The sequence below is a fragment of the Balearica regulorum genome, chromosome 2 (genome assembly GCF_011004875.1).
Source record: "Balearica regulorum gibbericeps isolate bBalReg1 chromosome 2, bBalReg1.pri, whole genome shotgun sequence".
In the NCBI taxonomy this organism is placed as follows: domain Eukaryota; kingdom Metazoa; phylum Chordata; class Aves; order Gruiformes; family Gruidae; genus Balearica; species Balearica regulorum.
In genome coordinates, this window is record NC_046185.1 from 37,603,276 (window position 1) to 37,617,366 (window position 14,091).

The 14,091-nt window shown below is 37.5% G+C and overlaps 1 protein-coding gene across 2 annotated transcripts in view; it reads right to left on the reverse strand.

The window, feature by feature from the left end:
• The window catches only part of PREX2 (phosphatidylinositol-3,4,5-trisphosphate dependent Rac exchange factor 2), a 188,498-nt gene that overhangs the window by 45,702 nt on the left and 128,705 nt on the right, over positions 1-14,091 (reverse strand). For both annotated transcript variants that reach the window (XM_075743930.1, XM_075743931.1), the window contains 4 exons: positions 13,408-13,536; positions 7,265-7,306; positions 4,383-4,600; positions 1,597-1,699 (listed from right to left, as the gene is read on the reverse strand). In XM_075743930.1, the coding sequence (XP_075600045.1) occupies positions 1,597-1,699; positions 4,383-4,600; positions 7,265-7,306; positions 13,408-13,536 (492 nt within the window). The remainder of the gene's footprint in view (positions 1-1,596; positions 1,700-4,382; positions 4,601-7,264; positions 7,307-13,407; positions 13,537-14,091) is intronic.

Below are 14,091 nucleotides of genomic sequence, written 5' to 3' on the forward strand. Positions count from 1 at the left end.
TCATTTTGCAGTTAGAGTGATTCCCCAACATACAGTGTGTGTATTATGCCAGATGACTAACAAGTAATGATCATTAGCAACAGCTGACAAAAATTTTCCATTTAGCTAAATCTCACAGAGGAAGTCAGTTTAATTCAATGTAAGTTTTGTGTGTATTTCCTGTTTAAGTATCGTTTCCATACATAAGTCTCGAAGTTGAAAGCAGTAACAATAAAATTCAGTGATTTTCATTAATAATATTATGTAGTTTTTACATTGTGTGTGTAAATTATTTTGTACCTAAATGGAAAAGATTCCAAAGAAACAGTTTTCACTGTTTTTGGTAATAAGAAAAAGACTTTTTTTCTTCTATTGACTATGCAGGATCATAAATGGAAAACCCAAATTTGCCAGTTCCTCGTCTTCTGTAACCACAGTCATCCTGACTGTAGTGACAGCTCTTAAACCAAAAGGAAATACAGAGTTTACTGCAATCCTAGAACACACGGACATTCCATTTATCTCTGGTTTAGCGCATATGCCTCAGTTGGAAGATACAATATGAACAGTTCATGACACAGGCATAGGGTTCCCTATCGGGAAGCCCTCCTGTAACTCCGGTTTCATGTTGTTACCTGGCTTAGCAGGTCTTCTTTTTAAAACGAACACTATGAACAGGGTCCTTACTTGAATTATATAGAAATAAATATGGTCTTATATAGGCTAATTCCTACCTGAGTACCAGCCCTGCACTACTGAACTCTTTGGAGCACGGGCAGCTTTGTGGAGGAGCTTTGTGTCTTCTGGTTTGGGTTATTGCAGAAGTTCTCTCATGTGTGGTCTCAATCCGGCAAGGGAATTGTTTAAGAAAAGCTTGATGTGAAGCAGACATACTTTCCTCCCTTCCCAGGGGAGTTATGAGACTTAGGAAAATATGAGGGCTTTTTGCTCACTAGAAGTTCACTGCAGGAAAATCTCTACTGGCTGAAAACATATTAATAAAGGAGTAGCTGAAAATGAGTGAAGGGTATGAACAGCAGACTGCGAAGACAGTCCCTTGCTGCGAGTTGGGTGAGTATTGCGAGGAAGGGCTCAGGACCCTGATCATCTGCACCAGCAGGTCTCAGAGGAAGTTTCTGGCACAATCTAAAGCTCTCCTAACAGTGTTTGCCATCTCCTTTCAAGGAACTCTTGCAAGACCTACTTTGTCTTTGAGACAATAAAATGAAATGGTTTTTATGCTTCTCCATCTCATTTCAATTGCATTTCCCTATTAAGACCTTTAAGCTTATTTTACATGACCCTTCAATGACAACTAGATCTTCCAGGGACTTTCCTGATGCAGTCACATACTCCCAATGGAAAATTCGGTTAGGCAAACACTTTTGCCCCCAACGTTACTGACATTACCAGATGATAACGATTCTGCATTGTCACTGATGTTAGCTGTATTTCAGGAAATCTAGGAATATTATGAGAGCTCCAGATCTACTAATTCTCCATAATCCCAAGTTATATAATATTCCCTGTGGGAGGTAATGTTCTAGGAGAAAAATGTTACAAACAGAGAAAATGTTTCTGCACAGTAAAGCCCAGATATTAATTATAATTACTCACTCGCAACTAGTGGTTCTGGCTCTGATTGTCTGAAGTAAAAAGTAACTTTTTCCAAGTCAAACAGTGCAACCAATGTATCTTCTAGCATGGCTTGCTCATCAGCCTAAAAAAGGCAAAAGAAAAAGTCAAATGGTCATTTCAGCCAGATGTTTTCCCTACCAGAAATAATATGAGAGCAGGACATAACAGTAACTACAGAATGTTGCACAACATTTCACTGCTGCAGTGTATAACCTAATTAACTCCTAGATAATGTAAATATCTTTTTTTCTATTGGCACTTTCCCTTTTATTACTAGTCTAAAATTATTAAAATGAATATTACCATTTTACATAGTAAATTAATAGGTAATTTATAGCTACCATTACTTCTCATGGTTTTTAATCAAACAATGCTGTAATTATTTTGATGTAAGATACCAGACCTCAACAGCTTGTCCTGACACCAGATCTAGCAGAGGGGAAATGTGAAAAGCAAATTCTTATTTTTCACAATTTTCTTTTAAAAATGTCATAACTTCAGCATTTCATTTATAAACACCAGATGAAAGTTCATCATGTCCACTCTAAGCACCAATAATTGAACTAGTAGCTCAGAACAAGTACAGCTCAGGGTGATTTGCACCTTCACTGACAAAACTCTAGATGCAAGTATGTAGCTATGCCAATATTCTGATTTGCACCTATGGTTCACTCTGTGTACACCTGAGCTAAAGAGATCCAGACTTATTTACCAAAAAAGCTTCAGGAATTAAATTACTAACTTCTCAGGACACTTTACTGAACCTTTAAAAAGGAAAATAGCTGTCTACAAGTATGGTTATCTTGAGCTAAATATGCAGAGCAATTACAGCAGAAATCAATAATCACTTAAAGTAATTCTATTCTTCATACAACCCTCCCCTAGCACCTCAAGTTTGCAAGAGCCAAATGGAAATCTGAGGCATGCATTTTTCCTCCTCTAAGAACTGAAACAGTAGGAAAGCAAAGAATAATAAACTAGCTGCCTATAAAATGAGAATAAATTACAGCTTACTGAATTATAGAAAGGAAAAACAAACCCCCATGATTTTACCTGATCTATAAGTGAAGTAGCATACCTCCTTGTATTTATGGGGGGGGGGGGAAGCTGCTAGAAATATTTTGTCTCCTGGTTCAGTTTATGAAGTCTCTAAGGATAGAGCAGTTTTATCAGCAGAAGAGTCTGAACACCATTCAGTGACATGGGAAATCTTTGCACAACTGCTCATTCTTTACTGAATCCAGCCATAATGAGTGTAATTTCCTTCAAATACCCTTGTTTAAAATAACACGGATCATTTGTAAGAAAAATAGTGCTGAGAAGGTTGCCTTTAAATACTTTTCCCTTGGTTAAGAACAGTTAGAAGAGACTAAATTTAATTTTATTTTCAATTTGACAATGCACACTGCTGGTATCTGATTGCATGAAAATAGCTAAGTAGCATGCATTTTCTCTACAAAGTAAATCTCTACAATCTTGAAAGAAAAAACGGAAGTATTCAGTGCTGTAAAGACAGTTATTTTATGGCAACATGACAACTAAGCACATGGAAAAACATAAGACAGGTATCAACTGAATTTACTCGTGATCTCTGAGGACTGCAGCACCAGGACATGATGGTGCTGCACGGTGCTAAGAAGTACCCAAGTCTCAAGACATGATGCCCAGCTCCCCTGACCGTGCTTTCTTTGCATACTCCTCATGTGTTTCTCTCAGGCACTGACTTTATCTGTTTTTAAGCTGCACACCTCGTCCTGACATACCCTGTCCCATGCAAGCCCACATAGGTACTTCAGCTACCTGTGAGGTAGTTGGTCACACTAGCTCAAGTCAATGCTCTCCAACAATACCACAGACTAATACTTTATGATTTAGAAATACCTTTATTTTTATTGATCTCTTCTGCTTCTAGAGCTTTTCAGGTCAACTTGTCAGCAATTTGCTGCTGAGGTAGACAAGGCAAGGAAAGACGACATTTGATGCCAGGAACAGTGTCTGCTATTTGCGTGGACTTTTACACAGTAGGATGTACCAAATCAGTTATTTTCAGTGAGCACATCCAGAGGTTGAAAAGACTGCCATGGAGCAGACCGCACAGACTGCTTCACAGTTCTTCAGGTTAGTAGGACCCAGTCTAGTGTGAGAAGCAGCTTAAATAGCGGAAGAAGCACTTCGGGTAACTGGGGATTAGAGGACTACAAAGCCATGTCCTTTTCTTAATTCCTTCTGAAGCCATGGCTCTTTGCCAAGCCTTGTGAAGAAACAGCAGATTTCCAATTACCCTGACAGGCTACAAGGATTTGCCCTATGACAGAGGCAAAACGGACTAGCATGTCTAGTCCTTCAACTACTACACACCTATTGTTTATTGGGGGAGAGGATGATAAAATCATCCAAACCAGGTATTTTATTTATCTTGCGTTGCTGCTTATTGCAAAGTGAAGTTCTGGTTATCACCTAATACTACATTCACTTCTAGGGAACAGCTACGATAGCGGTGGGGAGTCAAGGGTAAACTTGCTATCTGCTAACTCAAAACAAACATAATACTGTCTTTGTTGGAAACATATTTCCCATATCACAAACAAACATTTCCCCTATCTGTAATTATCTAAATCGTAATTTTTCCAAATAGCAGCTAATTAAGTAACAAGCTAAGCAAAGGACACAGAAAATCATATTTATAACTTAGACTGTTTAACTGCGCCCCTGGTTCGGGGAACAAACGCAGGCTGTGACCGAGCATGCCACATGAGGAGTCTTACCAGGTTAGGTGAGAGCAGGGACTGGAAATGAAGCAGAAGACCCGCACTGGCTATCTGTTCCAACCACCTTCTGCTGGCCTCCAGTGTCTCCATCTCATATTCTTTGTTGTTGTCAAACATCTGATTTAAGGCCACCATTAGTTGCTCTGAAAAAGCGCAGACGGTGGCCACTAGGCTCTGAGAGAAGACCATGTCTCGTCTCAGTTGTATCTCACTATCTGTGATGGGTAAAAGCCAAAAGAAGAAAAGCAAAAACAGAACAGGAGATTCATTAGCAGCAAAGGATCTATGCTGGAATTTTTCTTCTTTCACTAAAACCCAAATCATTTTAATGTAAAGTACATTACAAGTTTAGAGCCTAATGTTATTACCATGTAAATAGCACTCCATGACCAAAACTGCCATTTTCCCCGTTAAAAGATTATTTTATAATTCTAAAATTATAGCGAAATTTACTTAAAATCTGGAACTTAAAAGTAGCTCTTCATAAACAATGCATGTTTATGTTATAGATTTTAATGGACATGCCATCAATTCTATGTACTTTTGATGTTACAGGGTAACGGATGTAAGTCAGATCTCTCTGCTGCAATGTGAGAACCAGCTGGGCACAAAAACATTTACTTTCCAGACAAAGCAAGGATAGTCAGAAGCTCTTAATATGACTGCATCATCTGGTCAACTCCACAGCTACCAGCTGGGTAGGGCAGATGAAGACTGCCTGCTGTAAAGTGCAGATAGGGCATATAGGAGTGTCGCTAACAGAACATGATCTATCCAAATACCATATATATATATGAAAATAGAATCTAGAAAAGGAGCACAGAGCAGCATCACATATCCAGGAAGCAGCACAGATGGTGTCAGGAAAGTCCAGGACAGGTCCCTAGGTAGAAGTCTAAGGAATCGTTAGCAGCTGATTTAAATTAGGGACTAGCTAACCTACCAATTTATTCTGGAGGGCACAGGCATTAGATTAGCTAAAGGTCAAAAGAGTTAGAAAGGGAAACATGTTCTCAATAAAGCACAAAATTGTGGTGATAAATATTCAGTGCTTCCTTCTTTCTCTTTTCTGAAGGTCTTCAAGTATTTTTATCATTATGAGCTGTTAGGCAAACATCAATCACAAATGGTACAGGTAGACTTAATCTTTGTTAGAGCAAGAGAAGAAGATTAGGTGATTTCAAGGTCTTTTCCAAAGCCTAGAATCTTTGTCCTCACTTTTAGATTCCTCTGCCTCTAAGAGGCTTAGCTCCTTTTCCACGTTCTCTATGGAGCTGGCAAGACTAGAGATGACTGGATAAGTCAGCAGAAATAATTCGGTACTCACAAAATTAATAATGATTTTGAAAATATGCTTTTCTTAGACTCCAAGTATTTCTCAAAGTAACTCTGTTCTGTCTGTTTTCCTTCTGAGATCTTCTTCAATCTTTTCCTTGAGTATTGATAATAGTGGCCACTCTTTTACTATCATTTTGATTCCATCTGCCAGCCTCTCAGGACTTCACGAATGTTTACCATAGATGGTCTAATCACTACTGCTTCTGCACTGTGACTCATTCCTTTTTGTTTTGATTATTAAAATTAACCTCTCTCCTCCTCTCCATCTCTCAAGTTGTGCACAATCCAGTACAGACAGAATTTTCATCTTTAAAACTCCACCCATCTCCAGCTTCAAAAAATCCCATCGGCTTCTCCATGGTCAAAGACTTTCCAATGTCACAGCAGCAGGCAGGGATTTGAGCTCAACACACATTCTCTCTCCTCGCTTTGCTCAATTTTATCTCTGTTTGTCTAACAGCAGCTGACTTTCAGTGCCTTCCTCTGTATGGTCTGCTTCAGAAGCAGCCCTCCTGTGTCTCCAACACCTCATTTCCAAAGCTCATTTAATACTACTTGAACATCAGATACAGCATACAAGAGCACTTTGGGCTCTTTTTACAAAAAGATTTTTATACAAAATAAACTATAGAATTTATGAACTTACGAAACCATGTAACTAGGGAAAACTGCTTTAAAAAAATCAAGTCTGGGGTATTTTCTCAGGCCACTTCTAATTTTATAATACCTGAGAAATTACTGAAAGCTTCTTATAATATTTGGAAGAAATCTGACAACAAAGAAATGTTATATTCCCCTTTATAAAACTGCTGTTCTGTGTCATAACAAAATCATGAAACGATACTGGATTCATATAGTGCTGCAAGATAGTTAAAATAATTAGTTTTTACAGTCAAATGTGACTGCTTACTTGAACACTTATGCACCTACAAACTGTAGAGAGTCTTCTACCACAAGTATTATTTTCTAAATACTGATTTACTGACATTTACTTCACAGACACACATGCCTGTTTTGTGTATTTGAAGCTGTATGATGCATGGGGTGATGGTAGAATAATACACAGCATAATCAGACCCCTTCCAAAAAGGAGGGACTTAAAAAAAGGTATTCTCTAAAAAAAGATAAAAGGAAAGGTATGGGTTAGAATAGTAAGGTACATCTGGAAATAGATGCGAACAGAGAGAAAAGAAAAAAGATAGCAAATAGGAAAAAGCACAAAAGAAGACAGACAGTGGAAGTACTGTGCACAAGCTCAGTGATTTAGTAGTCACTTCATCTGCCCAGATCCAAAGTAAATGACCAAAGAAGGTATTTTGTACTAAAAAAAAAGAATGTGCCGCGTTTGTTAGAAATGTCTTTGGAATTGTTGCGTTCTTCAGGAATCCTCACTGTAAACACAGGGGTAAAGTTGTTGATTATCAAGTTATCATATCTGAGATTTTTCTCCTTTCTCTAAACACAGTATTGTGTACAAAAGCAAAAAAAAATCTCAAACCATCCACATTCACTTCCCCTACTCCCAAAACAAGGAAAATTACCTGTATACTCAAGAAGTGCCAAGAGTATTCGTGCCTTCACCTCTTAAAGAAAAAAGAAAATACATTGAGATCATAGTTAAAAGTCTTTTCACCAACATAATAATGCATTTGCAGTTTCTCATTTTACACAGCTTAATTCCAACTTCTTGTGAAGGCAATCCTGACTGATAACTACAAAACAGTAATGAATCTCAACTTCACTTAGTTTTACATAGGACTTGATAAAATCGATAATAATCAAAAGCACCAACATTGTGAAAGACACACGAAGAGGCAGCTGCTATCTCAGAGTACATGTGTACTAGCTGGCCAGTGCAAGTCCACATATGAAGAATTCCAGTCTTAAAACTTGGAAAACCAAGACCAGTTTTCACTGATTCCCACACTACCCCAATTCTTTCTTTTTTCTTTTCCCTCTCTTGTTCCATACCTGAAAATCTCATCATTATCCTCATTTTAATGTATACCAAAGCATCCAGGAAAAACACAACAGCATTTTCACTTTATTCTCAACCTTCAAGATTTTATTTTGCTTCGAACATTTCTTTTCACTTAACAATCTATGAAGTAAAAAAGTACAGATTTAAAAAAACCTCTGAATTTAGACTGACAAAACCTTGAGTTTATATCTCTTTACATTGGGGGGTTTTTTTGAAGGAGAAGGTCTCCTCAAAGTTTGCAGGCTGAAGGAAGTGATTCCTCTCCTCTACCACGTACCAGAGCACAAATTTAAACATGTTCACCACCACTGCAAGGAACAGGCACGCTAAAAAGCTGCCATAACCTTAGAGAGTGTCAAACTTCCAGCACATCATTTGTCCTACAGTAACTGCCTGCCTGTAGGAACACCTCGCTACAACACATGCTTTAGCATCTTTGCAACCTTTCTTTCATGCATCCAATTTTCTGTGCAGTCCTATTCCAAGTCCTGCTCAGTGGGCCAGCAGAGCTGCTATGGGGTTCATGGACAACAGGACAATTTGGGAATATGTTACCCCCTACTAAAACTAACCTAATAGGTTTGAAGTTTGAATCATTTGCAATTTGAATACAACTCATGACGACGGAACTGATATTAGAGTCGACTCTATCAACAGCATAGTCTGGATTCTGTGTGTGCTTGAACAGATCTATGAAAAGCCAGAACCTTCCCCAAAGGGGACTATGCTTAAAAAAAAGAAAACCTTTCAAGCCTGATCTTCATCCATGCCGTACGCATATTGAGAAAAGAACTGGCAGTGCCTATGCTTCTGAAATGCGTAATCACAGGATCTCAAATACAAGCACCAAAACACTCAAAATTACTGCTTATTCTTGAAAATTGCCTGGTGATAGGTCTTTGCCTTAGCCTTCTGTCTTTTGAAAAAAACTTAAGAGATTAATAACTTGGCATCTTGGAGTCTGAACATAGCTTAGTAACTGAAAATACAATATAGGGAAATACAGCTTTTACCTGAAGAATTTAGATGTATTGAGGCTATTACTTGCAGCTTCGTTTAGATGAGATTTGTTGGATGTCTGAATACAAAAGCATTTGAGGTAACTATAAATAATGATTTCCTGCTTATGGGAAAATTACAGGACACTGCAACTCTCCTTTATCATTGCTATAAGTCTTCTCCCTTTCAAAATATACCCACAGGCAAGAGAGTATTTTTAGGTTATTTGTATAACTAGAGACTTACCTGGGGTTAGAAGCGAACCTTAGATATCAACCATTTGCTTTTCAACAAATTCCAAATGCTATGGAAGTTTTCACCCCTTCTGGCTACATGGCATATGGAAAGGAGTAACTCCCTAGCAATTTCTCTTCAGATTATATGATATGTAATGCAAGATGCCTTCAACCTCTTTTATTCTTAAACATTCTTTTGTACTTTTTTTTTTTAATTATCTTATTCTGCTCTTCTGATCTTTGCCAGTAAAAGGCTAGATTTTAGTTCTATGTTGTTTCTCACATCTGAAAATATTTTTGAAATAAGACTGAGATTTGCACTGCATGTTTTACAAGTTAAGTTGAAAGACATTTTGTAGCCCTTTAATGACTGAAAGGCTCCTTCACTCCTCACTCCTATTTTAAATTAAAATAGATGAGAACTTTCTCAACTGCATAGTATTTCCCATTTAAACTTAAAATTATTATGCTAGCAAAACAACTGCACTTCCTCATGCAGTTATGTGACTAGCTGACTAGAAATCTGACTTGCTCTAAAACATGTCTTCTTTTGACCAAAAATCTTATCTTTTTTTTTTTTACTTTGGGAAAAAGCAACTACAGAAATTTCTCCACCTCTTTGTTATCTTTATATCTTTCCATTATTACGGTGGCCAGTTTTGGCTTTACTTTCCTTCTGAAGGGTCCCTTTCTTTCCATCCATCACGTTGATTTTCCTGGTTCCTACAGAAGTCATCCCTCAGCTTCTCCTCTTCTGCTTTCCAATTCTCATGTTACATCTCTCACATACATCCAAAATCCTGTACCTACGTTATTCTTTCTCTATTCAGTTACTGTTGAATTCCTGCCCTGACTACTGCTCTTTCCTGCACCAAAATCAAGCACTCCATCTTCAAACATCTGCCTGTGCAAATAACTTATCTTTATCTCTACTGGTTTAACAATTTAGTAGGCCCACTCACTCCAAGAAGTGACTGTCATCTTTTCTTAAGTTTCTTAGTTCCAGATAAATCCTCCTAGAATCTGCATACTATTTCAGAAAACTCTTCAATTCTATCAATCAACTTGATTAGACTTCCAGGGCTACCTTATACTGTAACCATAGAAAACTTTTCTTTCTCTAATGATATGGTAGACAAATGAAATGAGACAAAAGCAATCTCCACATATGTTTTAAATTTACAGTCAAGGAAAGTTTGGTTGTTTTCTTTTTTTTTTTTAATCTGTGGAAACCTTCATAGATTTTTTTTATAAAACTGTTCCCCCAATTCCAATACTAAAGAAAAGAAAACTGACAGACCAGAATGATCATCTTCAAGGCATTCTGAGTTTCCCCATTTCTTCATACATATTAAACCAAGCAAATAAAAGCATCCTAAGATCTAGGACTCATTTTTGTGGGGCTCCCATGTCTCCTTCTGCTTTAAAGCACTAATCAGTTTAATCTAATACAACACGTTCTACGATGCAACAGAACAATGAGTAAAAAATTACAATAGCCTGTGATATTTTTAAGAAAATAAAAATGAGTCAGTTTTCAATAAGGAGATGCATCCTTATTTTAGCATTCATCAATAATGGTTAAGTATGTTTATAACAAATGGAGATTTTAATTACAACAATTTTTTCCCCACAGTGAACAAAGTTATATCTATGGTATCTTTTGACTACTTCCTCTAGAACCTGCTAGAAGAGACAAATATATCTGCTTTCCTCAATTATTAAAATATTGCCTTTTACTTACAAACAAACATGAAGATTCTTCTAAAATCCCAAGACTTTGTTCAACTTTTTCTCATAAGCCCAACTAAGCAGTCAAATTAGAGGACATCTTTTGTTTTTTTTCTGAATCAGGCAAATAAGAGGGGAAACAGGGAGGTAAATCGCTGTACTATGTGTTAGGTTTTGAGCCAGAAATAGCTCAGGGCAGTACTAGCAGTTCTTCTAGGTATCCTGACCATTTGTGAACACTGCATAATGGCAAGATTGGAAAGGAGAAAACAAGAAATGAAGATATGAAGGGAAAATGTAGCTGCTAAAACATTTTTAACCCTGCTTTGTGCTCATCTGATTTCAGTTAGATCCAGCTGCTGGTTGTGTCTCAAGTTTAATTTATACAGGCCTAAGCCTGTCTAAATCACAGCAGTCTCCCAAAACTGCCCGAGGGGCACATTTCTGCCCAGAATCTTTTCAGCACTGAATTACATATACCTGTCCAGACATGCCTTGGAAAGTAAGTCTTGAGAAGTAATTATTCACTTCCATTCTCCTATGTCTCCTTCATGCTATTTGTGCCAGGGAAGCCACAAGAATCTAGGCTTTCAGGTATCCTTTACATCATACCAACTCCTTGGTCCCACGGGCAAACCAAAATTCTGACAAAGATGCGGACCATGATTCTCCAGAGTACTTCTCAGGAACAAGTATTAGTGATACCAGTTTGGGGGGTGGTGGAATAGGAATCAAATTAAAGAAAAAAAACTACAAGAGAATAGAATGATGTAAAGACTGATGGTGAAAAAACAACCTAAGATGGTAATTTTACACAGAAACCCATGTATTTGGTTAAGAAGATGGCATGGAAGCCAGTTGTTGGAAATCACTGACAAAAGTTCAAATGCCATGGATGGAAAGGGAGAGACAAGAATATTTAAAATTGGCAGACAACTTCTGAGATACAGTGATCAGAGAAGGTAAGGCAGAGTGTGTGCTCTTCAACAGCACAAGAATAAGGCTTTTTACTGTTGAGTTCTCTGAACCACACACAATTCACAAGTACGACAGTTGCAACAAAGTTAATTACTATAATATTTTAACAGAGAAAATCTTTCTTTTAATCCTAATTTCTAAAATACTAGAAAATGCCAACAGTTTTATTGTTCAGTAAACATCAAGATTCCTTCTGATAAATATCACCATTACATTACAGAAGTATTGTAAAAAGAGAAGTTTTGTATTATAGAGAGGCAGCAAGTCATTTGGACCTTGCTGAACTCTCCCACAAATTTTGTGGTAGATTTAAAACCAAATTTATCTGAATAACTTCAGCTCAATATTGAGGGTGTATGACCAATGTTGAAATGGGTTAAGTCTATTAATTCTATTTATGGGCAAAAAAGTTATGTGAAAATGGTCTGCTAGGCTTGGCTTCAGAAGGGGGGGCAATGAAGGACTGTTAAAGACGTATTTCCATTCCTCCCGAACTGTGAAAGAAACCATGATTAATAAGTGAATATAATTCAGTTTACATTGAAGACAGACCTGTAGAAAAAGGGATGCAAAAATATTTATTCACTTTTCACTCAGTGACAGCCACCATTAAACTAAAAGAGGTATTCTTAGTGCTGGAGAGTCAACCCGCTGTGATTAATTCAAAAAGTAGGAGATATTTTTGTGATTGTTTTTATAATTGTCTAACGTAGGGTCTGAAAATATGATTGTATCTGAAATGAGAAACAGCAAAAGTCAGAGGAGGAGGAGTTTGTTTGGTTTGGCCAGTTGCTTTTTGGAGGTTTATCTTAATAAAACTTATCAAAAAGTTCTTTTCAAGTGATCTGAAATTTAGCAGTTTCTTTATGGGACACCATGGAAATTAGCCAACAAAATTAAAGAAGCTAAACATACACACAAATCATTTAAAGCTAGTCCTGAGACAAGTTTTTGTTCCCATGTAGACTCCTAGTGCAAGTAGTTTTACAGAAATAATTTTGTTCATTATTTCTGTTTATCAAATGGCACAGGAAATAAAGCAGAAGCTACAGGCAAGATTTTCTGGAGAGGAAATCCCAGTTACTTTCTTATGAAGCCAGGGAAGAGGGCAGAAAACCCCAGCTCATGTTGTCATTTGGTGGTGAAGAGGAACAGCATACTAGGTAACTTTTAGACAGTGGTGGGAGGGAGGTACAGGAGGAGTAGTGATGGCGTAAGTGAAAACCAGTGGAAGAGGTTTGGCCTCATGGCAGAAGAGGGAATATGATTTTAGAGAGATAATGATTCCAGATCAATGACAGATAAGAGCAACATATAGGACAAAAGTTGCCCTACAGAGTCTTCTTTCTATTTAAGACGGTAGAAAAAGGGAGCTTAATTTCATGGAAACCCCATTTTGGTGTATCAGTCCCATGAAGTTCTGTGACAAATCAACCAAGCCAACTAGACTTCAGCAGCAACTGAAATAACAGTACATGCAACATAGGGTTCATTTGTTTTCGTCAGAAGAGACAATTTTCTCTTCAGTATCTGAAGGCAATAGAGTGAGCGTGAGACAGCTGAGATATACTCCACTAACCTTGTTACTACAACCACCAAAAACTCCTGAAATTCAGGCATTTCCTATAGACTACATGGTGTTCAGCAAACCTTGCCTAGCAGCAACATGAAGCAGTTGTATTCTCTCCCTTCCTTTCCCTTCCCCAGGCTCTCTGTCGTTAATGAAGTGTTTATTTATGGCCATGTTGTTCTTACTAACCTTCAACAAATTTTCTGATATTCTGGGCAAGACTCCTGACACTGCTGGGGAGGTTCCAAGGGTCTTGCTTGATGTGGAGTCTTAGCCTCTTTGGACAGTTAAGCTTCGGTTCAATTTCCTGCTGAAACTCTAAGCAAAGACAAAAATAGTATTTTTCTCCTTAAACCTCCTGAGAAAGCCACAGTAAGACATCATTTCTTCCTAAATGTTTTCACAGCTCAATGAGGCATCAACTTATTTAACTCTAGTTAAAGCTAGGGTGACAGGTCTAAGGAGAGAGAGAGAGCAGCATTCACAAACATGATTCTTTCTGAACCGGGTATGTAAGTTAGAAGGTGCCTGCCTCCGTGGAGTAAGCAGGACCCTGGAACTTTTAGAGGCAAAATTAATTCAATCAGAAAATTAAACTTAAAACAGAATTACTTATTGCTTAACCTAGTCTATCTTTCAAATCATTGAAGTGCTCCTTGTAGGGTTCATGAAGATACTGCAGATCAAGAATAAAATCTCTGACTTGTCCTATCTTGTGGGTACATCTATTATACCACTGAATATACTTAAGAATTTCAACAATCAATTATTGCAGAATACATGAAGGTTAAGCAAAATCAGCTCTTTAACATCCAGCTCAAGGAGCAGATAGCCATATCCATACATCCTTCAAGATGCCTTTCGATTCTCACA